Source organism: Mytilus galloprovincialis, chromosome 1 (assembly GCF_965363235.1).
Source record: "Mytilus galloprovincialis chromosome 1, xbMytGall1.hap1.1, whole genome shotgun sequence".
NCBI classification, from domain to species: Eukaryota; Metazoa; Mollusca; class Bivalvia; order Mytilida; family Mytilidae; genus Mytilus; species Mytilus galloprovincialis.
This window is the reverse complement of record NC_134838.1, coordinates 51,219,485-51,242,383: the sequence shown is the minus strand read 5'-3', so window position 1 is coordinate 51,242,383 and position 22,899 is coordinate 51,219,485. Positions and strand designations below refer to the sequence as shown.

The 22,899-nt window shown below is 30.9% G+C and overlaps 1 protein-coding gene and 1 long non-coding RNA gene across 2 annotated transcripts in view; one reads left to right on the top strand and one right to left on the bottom strand.

Annotated features, from left to right (window-relative positions):
* Window positions 1-4,982: 4,982 nt before the first annotated feature.
* The window catches only part of LOC143077590 (transmembrane protein 43-like), a 36,091-nt gene continuing 18,174 nt past the window's right edge, over window positions 4,983-22,899 (bottom strand). Inside the window, exons 10-12 of the mRNA XM_076252979.1 lie at window positions 13,595-13,696; window positions 11,070-11,187; window positions 4,983-10,179 (exon numbers count right to left, since the gene is read on the bottom strand). Coding sequence (XP_076109094.1) covers window positions 9,968-10,179; window positions 11,070-11,187; window positions 13,595-13,696 — 432 coding nt within the window. The 3' untranslated portion in view covers window positions 4,983-9,967. The remainder of the gene's footprint in view (window positions 10,180-11,069; window positions 11,188-13,594; window positions 13,697-22,899) is intronic.
* On the top strand, window positions 15,591-18,079 carry LOC143077606 (uncharacterized). Its single transcript, XR_012978951.1, has 3 exons — window positions 15,591-15,867; window positions 16,929-17,135; window positions 17,732-18,079. It is a non-coding gene; the product is annotated as an uncharacterized LOC143077606 (long non-coding RNA).

Genomic DNA, 22,899 nt, shown 5'->3' with positions numbered 1-22,899 from the left:
AGTAATCTATTTGAAAACAGTATTATTCCTTCTTCTTTGCAATATAATTGTTAGAAATACATTTTGTAATCTATTGTATTTATTTTCTTATTAATGTTTCATTTAAATGTGTAGCTTTCACTAGATATTAGAGAATTTAGAAAAGTGGCAATTTAAGCGACTTTTCATCATTTTTTGTGAGTTTCGTACTTTGTGTTTGAGTTTCGTGTCACATACAGCTTGAGCTTTTTAAAGAATGGTTATAGTTTTTCAAAGAATTATTTCATCAAGAACTTTTACAGATTTTGTGTAAAAAACCCAATCGTCGTGTTTTTGTAAAAAAAAAATTACAATTCATTTAATTTACGGAAACTCCATTTATTTTTTATCAGATTGAATTCAAATTGGATATCAAACTGGACTTTAAAATTAATAATGTTTTTTTTCATTATTCTAGATGTTGGAATGAACTTAAATGAAAACTATCTTTTTAAATATTTGTGGTTTAAAAAAAAAGGTTATAGGAAACGCATGTAAATATTATTAAAATTATAGCTTATTTAATGAAGAATCAAAGTATATTCTAGTTCAGCCTTTTCATTTTTACCGACTGACCTGTTAAGACAGAAAGAAATTAAGTTGTTAAAAAACGATGCTGAAAAAAGTTCTTGCCGTAAATGGGTCCTTAACAAGTTAACAGAGCCGTTTATTTTTATTATCTGAAATTCTCCCACTTGGTAAAGCAAATAGAACTAAAAGTAGAATTACAATTTGATTGACTTTGTGATAGTTCGTCTTTTTTGTTGACCAATTGTTTTAGCATAGATTTTTGTTAATGATGTCAAATTTTATTACATCAAACTTTTAATTATAATATCTGTGATATATTTTATTGACAAAATAAACCTTTAAAATATGAACTACGTTTTTTTCTATATCTTTTAACTTTCATGTCTCATTTAATATATAGGTTGACTATGTAGTAGAAGGACGAGGTTTTTTCATCAACAACAAATTACGGCCTGTCGTGTTGGTCCCTTACCTTTTTTTGGCACTATAAAAGAGGGGCAAAAGATACCAGAGGAACATTCAAACTCATGGTTTGAAAATAAACTCACAACGCCAAGGTTAAAAAGAAAAATACAAACAGACAAACAATAGTACACAAGGCAAAACTAATGACGAAGCAACACGAACCCAACCAAAAACTGTGGGTGATCACAGGTGCTCCAGGAAGGTTGTCTTAAATACCTTGTACGTTATTTTTTATTTTTGACAAAGGAAAAAAGGAGAATCAACAAACTTTTTTATGACAAAATTAAAGTACTTTAAACAAGATGTTAATATCGGTCAAATGAACAGTATATTCATTGATATTCTTTTATGTTCTTCGTCCCAATCTTAAATGCAATCTTTTAATTTTTTTGGGGCCCTTTATAGCTTGCTGTTGGGTATGAGCCAATGTTGAAGACTGTACCTTGACCAATAATGAATTACTTTGTGACTTGGATGGAGAATTGTCTCGTTGGCACTCGTCACCACATCTTCCTATATCGTTTTACAATTATAACTTTAAAGTCTGAAGATGTCCTCCTCCTGCTTTAAGCCTATGTTATGATAAGGGGAAAGAGAGAACCGTTTTTGTTTTTTCTGGATATTCTTCATTAATAATGATCCAAACCACAAGTTTTAGCAACCAAAGAAAGGTATGAATGCAATGAAAGCTATATACCAATAAAGTACACAACCAAACTATTTAATGTTTTAATTGTTTATATAAAAAAATGTGGTATGATTGCCAATGATCGAGACAGCTCTCCATGCACAAGAGACCAAATGACGAAGAAATTAACAACTATATAGGTCACCGTATGGCCTTTAACAATGAGCAAAGCCCATACCGCATAGTCAGCTATAGACGGCCTCGAAATGACATGTAAAATTTACCTTTATTTATGTAGATTTTACCAAATATTCGTGGAAAATTCATTAACATGCACGATAAAAATCATAGACCTTACCATCAAAGGAAGGTGCACTTTGGGACTACAGACCAACGGCAGTGGGATAGACCAACTGATAAGGGCGGGAGATGATATGTTCCAACTCTTGGGAAAGTATCGAATAACATAGTCTAAAACACCTTGCTACGTAAACAAATATTTGATTTTCACCAAAAGTAAGTCCATAGTCTTTGATATACATCCATACAATTATATTAACTATAAAATTATTACAAATAGTATACTCGGACTGGAGCTGTGATTATCTCGAAAATTTTATTATCTCGTTCGATTTGTGGATTTACTGTTTAAAATAAATATATATATATATAATGCATATAGCCACCAGGCTGTGCAAACAGTAAATAATCTTCAGATCACTGAAGGACTACTGAAACCTTAAAAAAAAAGACAGGAAAGCAACACTGAGTCAATTGACCGGCAGAATTTCAATTCTTTTTAGCCAGAAGTTGCGAAAGTCGAATGATAACAGTGTAAACAGTTTTATAAAGTACAAATTCAATGAATTATTTAAAATATATCCAGCAGACGACAATCGTTACCTGGCATCAGGCATAGTGAAAAGCATGTCACACAAGATATTATAATAAATAATTAAACGCAATGCTCATTTTAATTGAGATTAAATTGCAAAATTATACAGATATCATCGTTTTTGATGTACCATCTAGAAACAGTATTGAAAAAAGATCGGTTTACAGGATGAATGTTCATCTCATTTTTCACAGCAACTGTCGCTCATTTTGTCAATTATAACAACCTTTAACAGTTAAATCAATTGGCCAGGCTTAATTGTTTCACGAAACATCATAGCAGTAATGAATTGGTCATAAATTGTTTGCAGTAAACATTCATTTTTTTGTTTTTATATTCTATCACATACCCTATGAATAGTGAAAAACGAGGCTGTAGAGAGGCCAACCGCCGGCACATTATGCTTGGATACGGGGAATAAGAATAGAAAAGGTGAATATGTATTGTAAACAATTACAAGTACAAAATCAACATCTTGCAGCAGTGGAAGTTACAAACAAACATTCACCTAACCTGTCCCAGTCAATGGGAGAATTTAGGTCGTCAATTAATGGCCGTGGCTACACTGTTATGAATTTGGTTCTATTATGTTGGCTGTCCATTCATGATGAAATCCTGGACCCACAGCTGCCCTATTCCAAAACGCATATTCTTTACACTAGCCATTACAATCGTAAAAAGGTAAATTCAGCGCTTCTTACCAGTTCATTTGTATGCTATCAGGATAAAATTATATTTCATGACAATGTAACGTGACTGTTGTTATATTAAAAACAAAAGTGAACTCATGGGTTGTTTCAGATAGCAAATGACTTTCTCACTACTATATTTTAAAGTCTTAAAGGAAAGCATATTGATTGATTAGTCTTGGGTGTTTAACGTCACTTTCAGCATTATTTGCTGATTCGTAGCTTCCAGTTTTTATTGATGGAGGAAAGCAGCCTGTGTGATAGGAGAGAATCAACACATTTTTGCAGAAAACTGTCATCCTTGCGAATTGAGATTGGAGCCAAATTCACCTGCAATGTGCTGGATTCCAACTCACAATCTAATTTTTAATTGAACCCTGCATTAACAAGGGTTCTCTGAATTTTTGTATCAGTACATACAATGTATATTCTTAAGGCTTTACAGCCGATTGCATTCCGTGTGTAGACAAACATAATGACTTTGGTTAGCTTACTTGCTAGCTGAACTGTGCAGTTATTATTAGATTGGTTATCTGTTGGACTAGTCTTAAAGAGTAGTCTACCTTAGACTACTCTTTAAGACTAGTCCGACAGATAACCAACCTATCTGCCTGTAGGACAAGGCTACTTCGAAAGAAGGGTAGATTAACCTAATAATGACTTCATGGTTCAGCTATCAAATAAGCTAACCAAAGATATAAGTAAACCTTTGCCTACACACTCAATGCAATCAGCTGTAACCAAATTTCAGATGTAAATCATATATTGAACTAGTACTATCATCCAATAACATTGCTATAATTTTTTTTCTCTTTTTAGAATAAATATTATATTAAACTTGATTCTAGTCCATCATTCTTTTTATAAGACATTGTACCATATGACTGATACGATTTATGATTGTGATCTTTGAATTTTAAAGTGAATAAAAACAAACCTTTTAAATCTCCTGTAGATATATTGTTTTTCTAGACACATCAAATAAAATGTACGATAGTATTTATATGATTGGCATAAGAACCATTAAATCATTGTCATTTTGGAGAAAGCCACAGAGTGTAGTGTTCATGGATTTAATATCATCTAGTTGAGTACTTAATTTAGCTTGCTCTAAGTAACTGCCAACATAATTTGATAAGAAATTATTTATTATTGTTTATTTTGTGCTTAGTTTTTGTTATCTTTCAAATAGTTATAAGAGTCAAGTGTTTTTCCTGTATTGACTTTTATTGCATATACCTTTTGTTAAAACGTCTCCAATGATCGAGATCAAATCTTTTGCCTGTATCAATTCAAGACAGGAACCTTTTGAGTGGTTGACTTAAATCGTTATAACTTGAATGTTTTTTTTGTCATTTGGAAAAGTCAGTGAGCATGGCATGGATTGATAATCTCTGTTGAGTTTTTCTCACTTTTTTTATAGACTCTGGACAATTAAGGTTTATGACCCCTTCTGTGGCCATGTGAATTTACGAATTTTCAAACAGCAATAGTATCAAAACAGTAAAAATAATGAATAATATGAGATGGGCCATATACCAAGGGAAACTTTGTGCAAAGCATTGTTATTTATATTGTTTCATTGCACTCCATAGAAAAGGGGGATATTGTCGCAAATAAAACCAAGATTTTTGTAGAAATCCACAGAATTGAAATAAAAAATAATTGTAATACACATGGCTACGGAAGGGATCACAAACCTGAACAAATTGGTTATGTTAATTAATTTCTTTGCATATAAATAAGACAACAGACATAACATTACTATCTATTTATTAGGAAAAGTAACAACATGGACGGGTGAGAGCACACACATAACATACAAAAAGGGAATAGTTTTCTGTATGATAGAAATAGAAATCTTGTATAAAAACATTTTAATTTGGAGAAAAATGACAAAATGTTTGATTTGTAGTTAACGTACAAAAAGGGAATAGTTTTCTGTATGATAGAAATAGAAATCTTATATAAAAACATTTTAATTTGGAGAAAAATGACAAAATGTTTGATTTGTAGTTAACGTACAAAAAGGGAATAGTTTTCTGTATGATAGAAATAGAAATCTTATATAAAAACATTTTAATTTTGAGAAAAATGACAAAATGTTTGATTTGTAGTTAACGTACAAAAAGGGAATAGTTTTCTGTATGATAGAAATAGAAATCTTGTATAAAAACAATTTAATTTTGAGAAAAATGACAAAATGTTTGATTTGTAGTTAACGTACAAAAAGGGAATAGTTTTCTGTATGATAGAAATAGAAATCTTGTATAAAAACATTTTAATTTTGAGAAAAATGACAAAATGTTTGATTTGTAGTTAACGTACAAAAAGGGAATAGTTTTCTGTATGATAGAAATAGAAATCTTATATAAAAACAATTTAATTTTGAGAAAAATGACAAAATGTTTGATTTGTAGTTAACGTACAAAAAGGGAATAGTTTTCTGTATGATAGAAATAGAAATCTTGTATAAAAACATTTTAATTTTGAGAAAAATGACAAAATGTTTGATTTGTAGTTAACGTACAAAAAGGGAATAGTTTTCTGTATGATAGAAATAGAAATCTTATATAAAAACAATTTAATTTTGAGAAAAATGACAAAATGTTTGATTTGTAGTTAACGTACAAAAAGGGAATAGTTTTCTGTATGATAGAAATAGAAATCTTGTATAAAAACAATTTAATTTTGAGAAAAATGACAAAATGTTTGATTTGTAGTTAACGTACAAAAAGGGAATAGTTTTCTGTATGATAGAAATAGAAATCTTATATAAAAACATTTTAATTTTGAGAAAAATGACAAAATGTTTGATTTGTAGTTAACGTACAAAAAGGGAATAGTTTTCTGTATGATAGAAATAGAAATCTTATATAAAAACATTTTAATTTTGAGAAAAATGACAAAATGTTTGATTTGTAGTTAACGTACAAAAAGGGAATAGTTTTCTGTATGATAGAAATAGAAATCTTATATAAAAACATTTTAATTTTGAGAAAAATGACAAAATGTTTGATTTGTAGTTAACGTACAAAAAGGGAATAGTTTTCTGTATGATAGAAATAGAAATCTTATATAAAAACATTTTAATTTTGAGAAAAATGACAAAATGTTTGATTTGTAGTTAACGTACAAAAAGGGAATAGTTTTCTGTATGATAGAAATAGAAATCTTATATAAAAACATTTTAATTTTGAGAAAAATGACAAAATGTTTGATTTGTAGCTAACGTACAAAAAGGGAATAGTTTTCTGTATGATAGAAATAGAAATCTTATATAAAAACATTTTAATTTTGAGAAAAATGACAAAATGTTTGATTTGTAGTTAACGTACAAAAAGGGAATAGTTTTCTGTATGATAGAAATAGAAATCTTATATAAAAACATTTTAATTTGGAGAAAAATGACAAAATGTTTGATTTGTAGTTGAGCAGAATATAGCAGTATGCGGAAGGAAGAATATAAAAGAAGGGTTATAAAACAACTTTTTAGTCTTATATGTCCACTTTTCTGTCTGGCTTCAGAGATTTCACTGGGCATACACATAGAGTAAAATGTGCCAAATAAGATATTGGAAAGGTAAAAAATAAAAATCCAGTTTCTAAAATTCTTGCAAGTGAATTTGTCATTAAATTTTGTTTTTTTTTATACTGCATGTTACACAAACAATGTAACTGTTGGCATTATTGGGACTGTAGTTCATATTAAATATAAAAAAAACACTTTGGGATTTAAAATGAAATTTAGATGAAAGGTAAAGAAATGCTATCTTGATAGCCTGCTGGTATTGCTCAAAATATCTTTGGAATCCATATTTATTTCTACAGGGTAAAATATTGAAAGGAATATAACTTCTAGGTTTTCTTAATTCATCAGATAAGGATGATATGATGCATTTATCTATATTCTTCCTTTCTTTGACAAATTAAAAATTAAATTTTAATGCAAGATTTTCCCAAAATACATTATACCACTTCTTAAAAAATTTGTCATGACTGTTGTCTCACAAAAAAATAAGCTTCTGGTGTTCCATTTATTAGTAATTCAGAGTTACCTCCCATTCGATAGAGCTAGAGCTACAGAGTTGTCTCCCATTCAACAAAATGTGATTAACTAAATTTAACCATTACTATTATACATTCCTTTTTGACATGTTCAGGAATATTTTTTCAAGAATAAAGTAATTGTTAATTAGAAAAAAAAAATCATTGTACATGCATATAAATAAATATTTCAGTAGAAAATATTGATTGTGATGCAAAATCTATAAAAAAAAAAAGCTCATACAAAACACTTATTTACAGATTGCAAATTTTAACTAAAATGCAAACAACCAATAATTCTATCAAGAAAAACATAACAATTTTCATGGTTAAAGTTTAAACAATTATGTACAAAGTAACAATAATTAAGTTATTTGCTGACCATGTTTACAAAAGGTCCTTCTTGCACTTTAGAACAATAGAAGCTCTCTTGATTATTTTAAAAAAGACCTGCATGTTCTATATGCAAAACAAATGTATTGGCTTTGACATTTTTTTAGAAATCTTTGAAAACCCATTTAAACAATTTCCATGAAGGATTTATTTAAATAGATTTTTACAGCTTTCCCTTTAAGAAACATTATCTTTGTTCCAATTAAAATAAAAATCTTGAGATTTTTTTCTTTCAAAAATTAAAGATAATTTAGATTTTTTCCAAAAACCATTTTACAGGTTAGTCAATAAGAATTAGAATAATCCCACCAAAATATAATTTGTTAACACACACAAGGTAACCATGTTTTCAGAAGATCATAATTTAATGTGAAGCCAAAATTATGTTTTCATATAAAAGTCACAAATAAATATAAATTTAACACTTGCGTAGCTATTCATTATGCTAAAAAAAAAGAAGAAAAAAAACCCTAAATAAACCCTGATTATGATATAAACAATCAAAACACAATTTCCCAAATCCATACATGCCAAAACTGGAGACTTTTTATTCCAGATAAAAATAAAAATAAAATATTTTGGCTCAGTTAAATAGTATTTGGCCATACATGATCTTCAAGAAGTACAAGCACTTCTTTGAGCAAACTCTACCTTAGCATATATACTTATCATGAACAAATACCATTACAAAAAAGTATAAAAAAGAAGTGAGGTATCTATAATATGCCAGCAAGACAACTGCCTAATAAGTGGGTCTCATTGGGGTCTAAGCGTGACGCCAGGTTGTCGATTTTTGGTAAGCGTGACACGGGAAAGTCAAATAATTGTGTCGTGAAAACGGGAAATGAGGTCTAGCGGGACCCAGGAAATGACAAAAAAATGAGAATTGCTTACGTACATAGTGTAAGCGGGATATGGGAATCTGACAAAACAGTAAGCGGGATCCGGAATCAGAACCCTCCAATGAGACCCCCTAATAAAAAAAACACCCAAAAGATAACTATATTGACATACATGTCTTTCTGATAACACACAAAAAGAAAACAAGGAATGTTATTGTACCCTTGGACAGAAATTCCCATCAACAGTTTCAATACATTCTGTTTAGAGATTTTCATGTTGAAATTCGGGAAATTTTCTAACACAAAACTAAGTTAGAGTGAAAATTAATAAATCACATTTAACATCCATTAAGCGGGAAAAATAAACATTGCTTTTGTTTATTTCATGCAATAATTTTAAAATAGGTTTTGTTATGGGGTTTATTACTTGCAAAATATAGGAAGAAATCTGAAAAATTTACATGTATATATATATATATATATTGGTCGTGTGGTCTAGCGGGACGGCTACAGTGCAGGCGATTAGGTGTCACGATATCTCAGTAGCATGGGTTCGAATCCCGGCGAGGGAAGAACAAAAAATTTTGCGAAAGCAAATTTACAGATCTAACATTGTTGGGTTGATGTTTAGACGAGTTGTATATATATATATATATATATATATATATAAAGCTCTAATCATTGTAAAAAGTAGGTAATATACTGTGGATTCATTATTTTTTCGTTGGATACCAATTTTCATGGATTTTGTGGTAACAGGGGAACCACGAATAACAATGCACAACGAATTACAAATTTTCAATGTTGGCAAACCCACGAAATCAAATAACCAAGAAAATACTAGATTTTCCCAATCCATGAAAATTGGTACCCACGAAAATAAATGAATCCACAGTAATTGGAATGATTATCACAGTAGCTAACAAAGAGATCACACTTCAACACATTATTATATTATACAGTAAAACCTTGTTGTACTGACTTCAGCACTATGACATAATTTATGGTATTTGATTTATTTCCTACTTCTTATTCTAAGATACAATTGTAATGTTTCAGACTATACAAACGGATTGGTTTTTTTGTAATTTATATTTACAGTTTTTTTTTTAATTTACTTTTGTATTGAAGGTTTGAATTAATAGGAGTTTTTGTCAAATTGTGATTTGAAATATCTTCCCACCCCATATAATAAATGAATAAATTTAAAAATTACAGTAATTGTTTTTTCAAATTTAAATAAACTAAAAACAAAATCAGTGGTCAAATGCATGTCAAGGAATTCCTCTTATAAAATAAGCTATATAAGTATATAAACCTGAGAAGAACCATTTCAAAAACAGCTGAACAAGGTTTTACTGTCTTCCTCCTATTACAAAACTCTTCAAAATATAAAACCATTTAAACAGTAGCAAAATTAAATACATCTATTATTATGACTTTAGTTATCCAGCAGTAATTACACATTACGTCTGCTATCCATTCTATTTGACCTAAATTTTGACATAATAAAAGGTGTGGCAGCCATGGCCAAAAGTGCCATCCCTAACAGCGGTCTGTATGTAATCCAACCAATGGCAATAACGGTCAAAGACAAGCTGATTGAAAATGCAAGATTCATTATTCCTACACCTGCAGCTACCAGTTCTCGGATGATAGGTAACCAGTCCACTGAAAAAAATATTCATGTTTTAATCATTTTTGAATACTGAATATGGCATGAACAAAAATACTTTTGTCATAATAGTAAAATTGAATTCATAAAGATTATCATTATTTTAATAATCTGGCAAATACATATTTATAGCATATATTTAGAGAATTTGGATGCATATATTTCATATACACCAGAGTCCTATGTGAAAATATGAACATTTATGGTGCTACATACAATCTGCCAATACATATATTTCAGCATTGGTCACAATATAATGTTTTTTCTCCAAACTGTTTATGACTTATTCACTAAATCTGTTGGATGTGTACTGATTGAAATGCAAGTCTTTAATGCATGATTTTTTTGGGGTTGTCATTGACTGTGAACTAGCTTACAGTAGAAGAAAGTATTATTAGATCAGTAATTTGTGTATAAATTCTTTGGGTAAGTTATTTTCGTTAAGCTTTGTTTCAATCTTACTAGTTAAGACCTTTGCAAATATTTAAATCTGAGTATTAATATTTAAAAAAAAAAGATGTGGTATGATTGCCAATGAGACTCTTCATGCATGCTCTTCACAAGATACCAAATGACACAGAAACTTTGCCACTTTAGGTCACCATAAGTTTTCTTCAAAATAAGAACCTAGTAATGGTCAAGTTTGAACATTTTGTTTTGTTTAAAACTATCACTGAAATACTCCATTTAATCACTTGAAAAGTCCTCCACTTTTTCCAGAAAATGAACTACCAATGTATGCCATCATCAAGCAGATGGGGTGAAATGATCATAAAACATGTATAACAGTTCTACCCTCACAGACTAATAAAACTTGTCATCTATATAAAAGTATTTTAACCTATGAATTATTCCATTCCTGTTAATGTTTATTGCACAAACTTACCTAATGTAGTGATTATACTGGTAAGACAACCAAATCCTACAAACATCAGTAACCAGCCACCAAATCTGACACCCCAGGTTATAAATGTATTTTGTTGTTGTTCTTTACCAAATATCTCCTGAAAGATTTAAAAAAATGACAATAAAACAGCTTTGGTTCAAAAGTTATAATAATTTACCATTGGGAAAAAATAAAAATAAAGTGTGCATGACATTTCAAAGATTCAGCAAACTTGAAGTTGAACATTCAAAGATCTGCAGACATGTCACACAGTATTGCATATACAGTTGAAGCTTTGTGCCATATATAAAATAGTTATGACTTGTTCTTGCAAAGAAAATAAGACAGATATGTCTAACAGGCAGACATTTTTTGTGCAGCAGTATTAAAACCTTGTTCAATAGAATTTTGTAATGAAAATACTACCAGAGCCCTCTTTTATTTCTAAAAGTGATGGTGTGTCAAGTTATATGCAAAACAAAAAAAAAGGTTTAAATAGTTTGACCCTTCAATGTTAAAGATGTAAACATGGTTAAAATCAACAAAAGAAAATACTTAACTAGAGTTTCCTATCCTGAGAATTAAAAAACTACAGAATAATTAACTTAGAGGCTCTGAAAGAGCCTGCATCTTCAACAACGGTAACTTTTTAGTAAAAAAAAACATCATTAGAGGGGAATAACTCTATCAAGAAATAACTGATAATGTCAGTTATGTTGACATATAAGTACATCTTATCCTGCTGATATTTTTTTCTTCTTCTAGTTTCTTTGTATCTATAAATAATTTCAAGGTAAAAGGCAAAAAAATGTTAATAATTATAATTTTAATGCAAAAACTCTTAATAACCAGTCGACTAATGATTTCAAATTTCAAGTTCCTATCAATCTAGGATTATGTTCTTTAAGATAATAAGCAATTATCAAAAAAGTGGTAAAAATTGTCATTAAAGGGCAATAACTGTAATAAAGAGATGTCTGACTATTTTGATCATGATGACTTATTTGTAGATCTTGTCTTGCTGATCTTTTTTGCTATTTTAATTTTCTGCCTTTCTCTTATGGTTTTTTAGGTAATAGGCAAACATATATGTAGGACTCAAATCTATGGTAGATTCCAAATCTATGGCAGATTCCTAATCTATGGTAAATGTGACGTCATGTCATCCCAAATCTATGGCAGACTTTTTACAATTCTAATCTATGGCAAGTTTTGTAATTTCCTAATCTATTGCGTTTTTTGTTGTTTCCAAATCTATGGCCGATTTTGTGCAAATGTAGAACAAGGCAGTACATATACGATCACTAACTTGTCTTAAATAAGTTGACATGTACGACAACGGGATCATGTCTAAATCATTTGTGAAATAAAAATTCCATAATGGTCAACCAAATCGTGATGTCAAACATAAAAAAGTGTAAAAGTGATATACCATAATACCGAAATTAGGATTAAAATGATCTGGAAAAATAAGCATTTCTTAATTTGTGCATTGTACCAGTTTAATCCATTAATTGAAACAACTAGAAAAAAGTCCATTAACAAACAAGAAAGCAGTTTTTATTAAAAAAAAAAAATTAAACAGTTTGACTTTTCACATAATATTTATTTTAGCGTTAATCAATCTTTTTTAATTGGTGACGATTTGAGTCATCTTGGTGGTATCCTGTAATTTCATTTTCTCACTTTAAATACTTTGTTAGCCGTAGACGCTAAAATATTTTAACTATAACTCTATTCCCAAAATATCCACTACTAAAACAGCTGTGCCTATCTTCATCGCGGGATTCGGACTGTATATCAAATAATTATTACCAGTCCTATAGATAAAAGATCACATATTTCTTTAAATTATCGGAAAATTGTTTTAGAGCGAAATTTTTAAACACAGGACTTGCTGAAGTCGGCGACGACTTATATATGGCGTTATTTTAATGTGACGTTATATTTTACTCTTTTTCCCGGAAAATTACGTAATTCATAAATCTGCCATAGATTAGGAGAAAACAAAAACCTACCATAGATTTGACGTTTGTAAGGTCATATTTGCCATAGATTAGGAATCTGCCATAGATTGGGAACACGTCATAGATTTGAGTCCTACATATTTAAAAATGATAAAATTTGTAATTTGAGGGCAATAACTCATAGATTGACAGTTTTAATGTATATGATAACATTTAAGCTCAACATTTTAAACATTTTTAACCTATTAGATATTTTCTTTTTATAGCAGATTTCAAAATACCAGCCAAAAGTTGTATCTTACCCCTTTGTTCTATTTTTAGTCTTGTTGGCAATCTTAGATACCCCAATGATGATCTTGTCCAAGTTTGATTAAATTTGGCCTTGTAGTTTTATAGATTTTAGTAGATAACAACAACAGCAACAGATGCCAATTTATGAAAAAAGTGGTGAGTTAAAATTTGAAAATGGTGGACCGAGACTTCTCTTGCATGTTGTTACTTTACAAGAAAAACATTATAAATTGAAGAAGAAACATAAGATTTTCTGCACAAGTTTACCTTTGGAGACAGCCTTCCAGTATACAACATTTCTAGAACATCTCCAGCTACTGTCTGGAAGGGTAACAGTCTATGACGTATCTGTCTTGCTATAATGCTCACCTGAAAAATAGTCAATAAAAGCATATATATTTATTTCAAAAGATTCGGTCTTACCATAAATAACAACACAATAAACAAATGACAAGTCCATCTCTTCTATTTTCATATAAACTGTTATTACAGAGATACTGTAAAAGCAGATATTTTCTTGGAGGATTTAATTTCATTTATTTCGTTGAAAGAATATATCCACAAAATAAAAAACCCACGAAAATTTAACCTCCATATAATACCACTTAAATTTAAGGAAACCACGAAATTAAATCCCCATGAAATCTTATCTAGAGACAAAACCACGAAATTTTAACCCAACAATAATTATTGTTTCTACAGTATGTCTCGCCTTTTTGTCATTTTGATAATGCAAATTTTGAAATTAAAATAGCAATACTTAAACATGTGAGTTATGCAAACATTCAAAGTCTATGAACCATGACTGAAGGTACATGGCTAGACAATCTCTATGGAAATCAGATGTACCAATGCTTATGCAACTGCATACCAAATATCATTGAGCTACCACTTGTGGTTCACCATAAACTTGCCTTAAGGTAGTTCGCTTCTCGGTTTCAAAGTAATTAACTTTTTAAAACACTAGTTTATATTGATAGGGGATTAATAAAGGAATCAATAGAGCAAAAAAAATATATAGTTCACCGTCCTTGTTTTCGAGATATTAGTCATTGAAATTTTGGCGGGAAAATATTCTCTCTTGACTTTTCATAGCTTTAGTATTGACAAGGTGAAGTTCTCAAAAACTGTTAAAAAGTAATTAAAATTTGATAAGACTTTTACAGATGGCTTATTATTATACATGTTAAAGATTTACAAAAAGAAAAATGGGGTTCACCGGGCAAATTTTTGCAAGGCATTCAAATGGATAAAACCAGAGGATTCCGAAAATCTGACAAAATATCCAAAACGTGACAAGCCAGCCTCCTTAATCAGCATACCTATGTCTCGCTTTTAGATTCCATCAAGGTGAGACAAAAAACATCTGTTAATACCACTAATCAAAACAATTATGTTCACTTTATGTATCTTGAATCTCTGATTTGCTGCTGAATCAAACATATTTATTTCAAATTTCTTATTTTAACATAAATAATTGTACAATGAACAAAGTACATGTCCATTTCTATTATTTTCATAAAATTAAAACTGATTTAAATCCAATAACTCAAGAACAACAAATCAGAAGAAAGCATAATGTGATTTATTTAAAATATATACTGTAAATTCAGAAATTATTGCAATGTTTTTATTATTGTGAAAAATGCAACAGGTTTATAATTGACATAGCTTTAACTGGTATTTTGAAACAGGATATTTCTCAATATCACATAAATTAAAATTGCATTTAAGTTTAAAATAACAAAATATAATAATAAATGTACACAATAATTTCTGAAACATTAAAACCATATATATGTATTTCCAAAGAGTCTATCTAACCACAAATAACAGCGAAATTAACTAATGGCATGTCCATCTCCATTCTTTTCTTAAAACTTGAACAGATTAAAGTGCAATAACTTGAGAACAACAAATAAGAAAATGTATAACTTTACTTAGTTCATATACATAGATGCTGTTTATCTTGTTATACAGTAGGACAACCGGAAGCGCCTGAGTAAGGATTTCGCCGCTCAGTGATACGGTTCACTAGACGACGTTGTCAACACGTAATGGCGGCCATTATTTGACGTTGGATTTGGCATTCCATGCTGAAAAGTTGCATTAATGACATTCTTGGATGTTTAATCTTTATGCTAAACAACACAAAAGGTAAAGGTTTATTCCAGATATTTCAGTTAATTACTATCAAATAAGTCGGCTCCAAAGAAATGATTTAAACGACAAAAATAATATGTAAAATAATATCAAACATGAAAATTGAAATCCAATATATCATCATTTCCTTATAATATACTAGTATTGAATCAACTATTTACTGGTGAATTACATTCGGATTTCGGTCTAAGGTATCCGCACTTGTCTCCGGAAATATTATATCCACACAAGTTGTCAACATCCGTTTTTAAACTGGTCAAGGTGTTCTTCACGATCTCCATGGAAAATATTCACGCTTTCCCTTTTTGCTCAGATAATAGAACATTGTAAATAACTATCTGAAAATACTGACCAAAATGAATAAAATTCGAAAGCAGGTATGATCACTTTTAATGCCGATTGCAAGTTCTCGAAAAAGGGGGGGGGGGGGGTACACAATGTAATTTCAAGGCCCCCAAAAATTGCAAAATAAAGGCTACTGAGGCACCACGAATTTTGATGAACGTCTCGGGTTCAACTCAAAAGTACACCCTATAGGCGGATATAGGGGGGGGGGGGGGGGGGGGGGGCTAGGCTCCCCCTTTTGAGAAAAAATTTGGTTGTTTATATAGGGAATCACTGAAGTGTGGCTGGAGCGGGCCCCCTCTTATGTCAGTCAGTGAGTCCCCACTTATGAAAATTTATGGATCTGCAAAAAAAAAAAATAGATAGCCATGCATCCGCTAAATTCACATCTCACATTTTAAAAGTAATTTACACATTGAAATTAACCACTGAATCACCCACCCATTTCAGAGCTTATACATGTATCTCATGACCAGGAATTATTACAAATTTGATATGCCTGTACAGATTCTTTATATCCGTTATGTTATATTATTCCTATAGGTTAGATAGTCATATATATTTACACAACTAATCATGCTAATCATGCTACTTAGAAATGATAATCCATTGACAATATTAATTACTTTTATAAAATGTACTGCAACTTGATTAATATCATAAAATTATCAAATTAATAGTGTTATGACAGTGGATTCAAATTAAAACTAGGTTGTGAGTGCCCTGAAAATGTAAAAAAATCAGCTTGCATATATTTATGTACACTTTTATAATACATGTACATGTTTTCTTTGCCTGTAACTTTTATGTATTGAGCAGAAATTTATAATAATAGATATATAAAATTGAGAATGGAAATGGGTAATCATGTGTCAAAGAAACAGCAACCCAACACAACCAAAGAGCAGACAACAGTCGAAAGCCACCAATGGGTCTTCATTGGAGCAAGAAAATATGTTTTTTCTTGGTAATTTATTTGGCAAATTTGTATTCATGTGTTGATAATAACAATGCAAAATTAATTAAATTTGGCTTTGAATAATTTAGTATAATAGATTTAGTAATTGTATGTACATTTGCTTTATATTTACAGGATGGAGAAAGATGTTCACTATGAATCAAAAATTTAATACAGAGGACTTCTATATACATGTATCAACAAAAACACTATCAGAATATGCACTTATACATCAAGAAAACAGTAATCAAATGGAATGTCAAAGACGAGTAATGTTGAAAGCAAAACTATTTTATTTAAAATAGAAAACAATATGACTAGAATATATTAACATGATTAAGGGTAAGTAATCCAAATGTGTCTGTTCAAGGTAACACCAGTTGGTTATTTTACAATGCGCTATGATTTCAATCCCACAAATATGAAACAAAACATGATAGACAAATATGAATTAACACTATTTTGATAATGAAATAGACTGAAATATTTTACATTTAACAGTCAGACAAGAAAATTGCCAATGGAATAAATTTTGAATGGAAGTTAAAATTTATAGTTTTTACATGTAGGTCAAAAGAATCATACACAGACTTTAAGGCCAAATGGTATACTGTTTATAGTTTAAAGATTTTATACTATATATATTATCTATGCTGTATAATTTCAAGATAGTTTCATTTGGATTTAAAACCTAATGTCCAGAATGAAGGGTACAGTAATTTGAAATTCAATTATAAAGATTTAAAACAATATAAGGGAATTAACTCTTACATGCATATGATGTGCATCATATCCATGAGAATGTCAGATCACATATGGGTAAAAAATGCCCATATAACAATGACATATAATATATCAAAATTATCATTTATCATTACTTTTCAATTGAATCAACAAACTTGATTTAATAACAAAATATATTTTTTTTTTATTTTCAGTACACTGTCAGCATGGTCAGAAGAAAAATTTTACTGGAGGATGAAAATTTTGGTACCTGGAATCAGCAATGTATATGAAAATGAAAATAAGATATATTCATGTACAGAATGGTAAACATGTGGTTCAATTGTTTATTAGCAGACATTTTTGTTGAACTTATGAAGGATTGAACAAATGAAACTTAAGCTGACTATGGGCTCAATGTGTAGTAAAAAGAGAATTTTGAAATATGCAAGATTCATCAACGTTAAAATATGCACAAGTGAAATGTCATCATATTTTGTAAAAAAAAATCAGATTATTGACTTAGTTTTTTTCATGAAAAATAAAGTTTCAAAGCAATATCACTGTTCTATAATTAATAAGATTCCTCATTTTTGTCGAGCCTGCAACTTTTATTGCAGAAAGCTCTACAAAGGGATAGTGATCCGGCCACTATGGAAGTGGGGTTAGGTAACTACTGAAAAGGTTTATATTTTAAAAGGTTGAAGACCTAGATGCTTCATCCTTGGTATATAGATGCCTCATGTTAAGAAGTTTCTGTCAGTCACATGTCCAATGTCCTTGACCTCATTTTCATGGAACAGTGACTTCTTGAAAAGATAAGATTTTTTGTAATGTTAAATTCTCTCTCATTATAAGTAATAGGATACATTGTAACTATATTTGGTATGTCATACCTTGCAAGGTCCTCATGCCCGTCAGACAGTTTTCACTTGTCCTCATTTCATGGATCAGTGAACAAGGTTAAGTTTTTGTGGTCAAGTACATATATCAGATACTACATTTATAAGCAATAGGTCTAGGATATTTGGTGTATGGAAGGACTGTAAGGTGTACATGTCCAACTTGCAGGTGTCATCTGACCTTGATCTTATTTTCTTTGTTCAGTGGTTATACATGTACATGTAGTTTAGTTTTTGTGTTTTGGTCTGTTTTTCTTATACTGTATACAATAGGTCTACTGTATTTGGTGTACGGAATGATTGTAAGGTGTTCATGTCTAGCTGGCAGGTGCCATCTAACCTTGACCTCATTTTCATGGTTCAGTGGTAAAAGTTTTCGATTTTTGGTCTTTTTTTCTAATACTATATGCAATTGGTCAACTATATTTGGTGTATGGAAATATTTTATGATCTATATGTCAGTCACACAGGTTTTATTTGAACTTGACGTCATTTTCACAGTTCATTGCCCAATGTTGAGTTTTTGTTTTGTTTTGGTCTGTTTTCTTAAACTATGAGACTGAGTATGAGCAATAGGTCAACTATATTTGTTGTAAGGAAGATTTGTTTTCTGTACATGACTGACTGTAACAGTTCATTTGACCTCGACCTCATTTGCATGGTTCATTGGTCAATGTTTAGTTTACTTGGTTAATGTTAAGTTTGTGTGACAGTTGTAATAAAGCTTTATATTTAGGTCTATCAACATAATATCATTGATAGGTAAAGACAAGAGTGCACACACTGAAATGTCTCGCCTTCTTTACTAATCATTGATATTATGTTGATAGTCTTAAGTATAAAGCTTTATTACAACTGTCACATAAACTTAACATAAACCAAGATAGCTAAACAAAGACCAATGAACCATAAAAATGAGGTCAAGGTCAGATGAACCATGCCAGGCAGATATGTACAGCTAACAAAGCTTCCATACAACAAATATAGTTGACCTACTACTTATAGTTTAAGAAAAATAGACCAAAACACCAAAACTTAACACTGTGCAATGAACCGTGCAATTGAGGTCATGGTCAAATAAAACCTGCGGGACTGACATATAGATCATAATATATTTCCATACACCAAATATAGTTGACCTTTGGCATATAATAGTAAATAAAAAGACCAAAACTTAAAAACTTAACTTTCCCCACTGAACCATGAAAATGAGGTCAAGGTCAGATGACATCTGCCCGCTAGACATGTACACCTTACAATCATTCCATACAACAAATATAGTAGACCTATTGCATAAAGTATGAGAAAAACAGACCAAAACACAAAAACTTAACTATAACCACTGAACCATGAAAATGAGGTCAAGGTCAGATGACACCTGCCAGTTGGACATGTACACCTTCCAGTCCTTCCATACACCAAATATACTAGCCCTATTGCTTATAGTATCTGAGATATGGACTTGACCACCAAAACTTAACCTTGTTCACTGATCCATGAAATGAGGTCAAGGTCAAGTGAAAACTGTCTGACGGGCATGAGGACCTTGCAAGGTACGTATATACCAAATATAGTTATCCTATTACTTATAATAAGAGAGAATTCAACATTACAAAAATTCTGAACTTTTTTTTCAAGTGGTCACTGAACCATGAAAATGAGGTCAAGGACATTGGACATGTGACTGACGGAAACTTCGTAACATGAGGCATCTATATACAAAGTATGAAGCATCCAGGTCTTTCACCTTCTAAAATATAAACCTTTTAAGAAGTTAGCTAACACCGCCGCCGTAGCCGCCGTAGCCGCCGCCGCCGCCGGATCACTATCCCTATGTCGAGCTTTCTGCAACAAAAGTTGCAGGCTCGACAAAAAAGCAAGACATTTCAGCGTGTGCACTCTTGTATTGTATACTTCTGAAAAACGAATATATCATCCCCCTGGACTCAAGTGTTTCACTTTTATTTTGCATGCATGTAATTTAAAGAAATCTCACTTTTACCTTTTGGCTAATTCAAGTTTTACCATTCCAGAATTATTTGATTTTTTTCATGGTAAATAAGACTTTTACCTTTTACCCATGTGTTGTAAATCTCTATTTTTAAGAATTGAATCACAAGGATGAATTTGATCAAATAAGCTCACTTTTGGATATTTATCACATATCGCATACTTAAATAATCTATTAAATTGAAAATGGAAATGGGCAAGGTGTTAAAGAGACAGCCCAATCAAAGAGCAGAAAACATGTCTGACAGAGCAGAACCAATTAGTGTGCTTAGATTGATTTCCTTCACTTTGCCCTATTATTGAGATTTAGTGAAAGAATTTTAATTATTTTATCTCTCAATTTAGGGAGAGGGGAATCAGTTTTCAACACTGCATTACTACATGTATTAATCCTACCACCAGTTACAAATGTATGATATAAACAACCATGCAACATAGCCCCTGTGACTGAAAGGAGAAAAGAGATGCACAACATACAAAACATATTCGATATAGCTAGCTACATTGTATCATTTGAAATACTTCATTGTTTTTTTTTAAAGTGGAACAATTTTTTGTAATAAGCTATTTACTATATGTACTACAGTTCCCTTTCAGTTTGCCTACTTAAGGCTTGATTACAGTTCTTATATGAAAATCAGAAGTTTGGGTATAATTGCCAATGAGACAACTACTCACCAGATACTAAAAGACTAGATATAGATCTTGGACAGCCTTCAACATTTATTTTAGCAGAACCAATAAGGTAGAGTAAGCTACATGTATATAAAAGACCCCTAAATAACATGACACAAAACGACCTGAAAAGGAATAGTCTGTGTGCAAAAGTGAAATATGTTTAAAAATAAGAGCATATGATGCAATGGATGCAGATAAATAAATAGTCAATCCAGAAAAAAATCCTACTATAGGTCTCTAATGTTATGGTTTATGCGGTTTATCAAAAAAAGTTGGCAACAAACTTTTACATACTTCATTCAAATAATTTACATTAAACAAAATAACAAAAAAAAAGGATGAACAGATAGGCCTACTGTTGAATGGATATAAAGGTAAAGTACCTAGGACAGACAAGTACTAGTACAAACAGTTGCACACGAGGACTCTCTTCGAATTCCCACCACCTGGAAAAGCAAATGGTCACCCCCTTAAGGCTTTTCCCCCATTGCATAGATACATGTATATTACTATATATATACAACTCTTCCAAACATCAACCCAACAATGTTAGATCGAAAGCAAATTTTTGGTTCTTCCCTCGCCGGGATTCGAACCCATGCTACTGTGATATCGTTACACCAAATCACCTGCACTGCAGCCGTCCCGCTAGACCTGGGCTCTCATAAAAAGAGCGTTCGCTGGCCATGTGTTACCTTTCCACTTCAGTTTTAATCTAGCAGCGTACTACAGTACATGATTATATATACATATGTAATACTGATATAGTAATTATAAATAATCATTTTCCTAAGAAACTGTAGATTTGAAATATGTAAAGTCATGAAGTTTGTTTCCAGTTTTTGGAGAAAAAAATAATTTGTTTTTGACCCTGAGAAAAAAAATTTGTTTGTTTCACCCTTAGCTGCCACTATATGTTATGCTAAAATTGAAAGAAAAAATTGTTTTCATCTTGTCGCCAAAAAAATAGATTGTTTTTCCCCGAAGGCGAAAAAAAAGTTTGTGTAGAAAAAAAAACCCATAGCCCCCCCTCCCCGAAAATCAAATGGTTGCTGCCTAAGCCCTAAAAATTAAGCATGCCTTTGATAAAATTAAAAGACTTAAAAGAGCCCCCCCCCCCTTGACCAAAAAAAGAAACAAAACACATAACGATAACTGTATGAATGAACGAACGGACGATCGAAAGGAAAATTATGAAAGAAATCGATACGACCAAACAGATAAGTTGTTCATTTTAAAAATTCAGCGGCCGGTAACAATATGCACGAAATGGATCTTTTCTCAACTTTATTAAAGTATGATGTCAACTAGTCCAAATAATTATGACGTTTGGCAAAGCTAAGTCAATCTCATGATGGCGATGTAGGCCTTAAACTGTTAGTTTACCAAGTAAAGCCTGTTTTGGTATAACGTTGATATGGATTCAACATACTGCCTGACTTTCTTGACATTAAGATAAACAAAATTGATACAAAGAAGAAAATATTCCAACTTTTACTGACATTTTACGTTGACATTTTCGGCGCCGGAAATTGACAACGTTGATCTATGTATTAACACAACATCGGATGGGGTCGATTCCGGCATATTTTGTTAAAAGAATCAGTAGCACTTAAAATTTATTGATGTTTTAAGATATATTCATTTTGTTTCAATGATATTTAGTTGATAATTAATTTCGAGAGATGAATAGCTATCGTGTACTTCAGAAACAAGGGAAAAGGAGGACCACGCCCCCATAGTGGGGACATACAAAATAAAGATGACCGTTCTCCATTTCTACTCGATAGAAG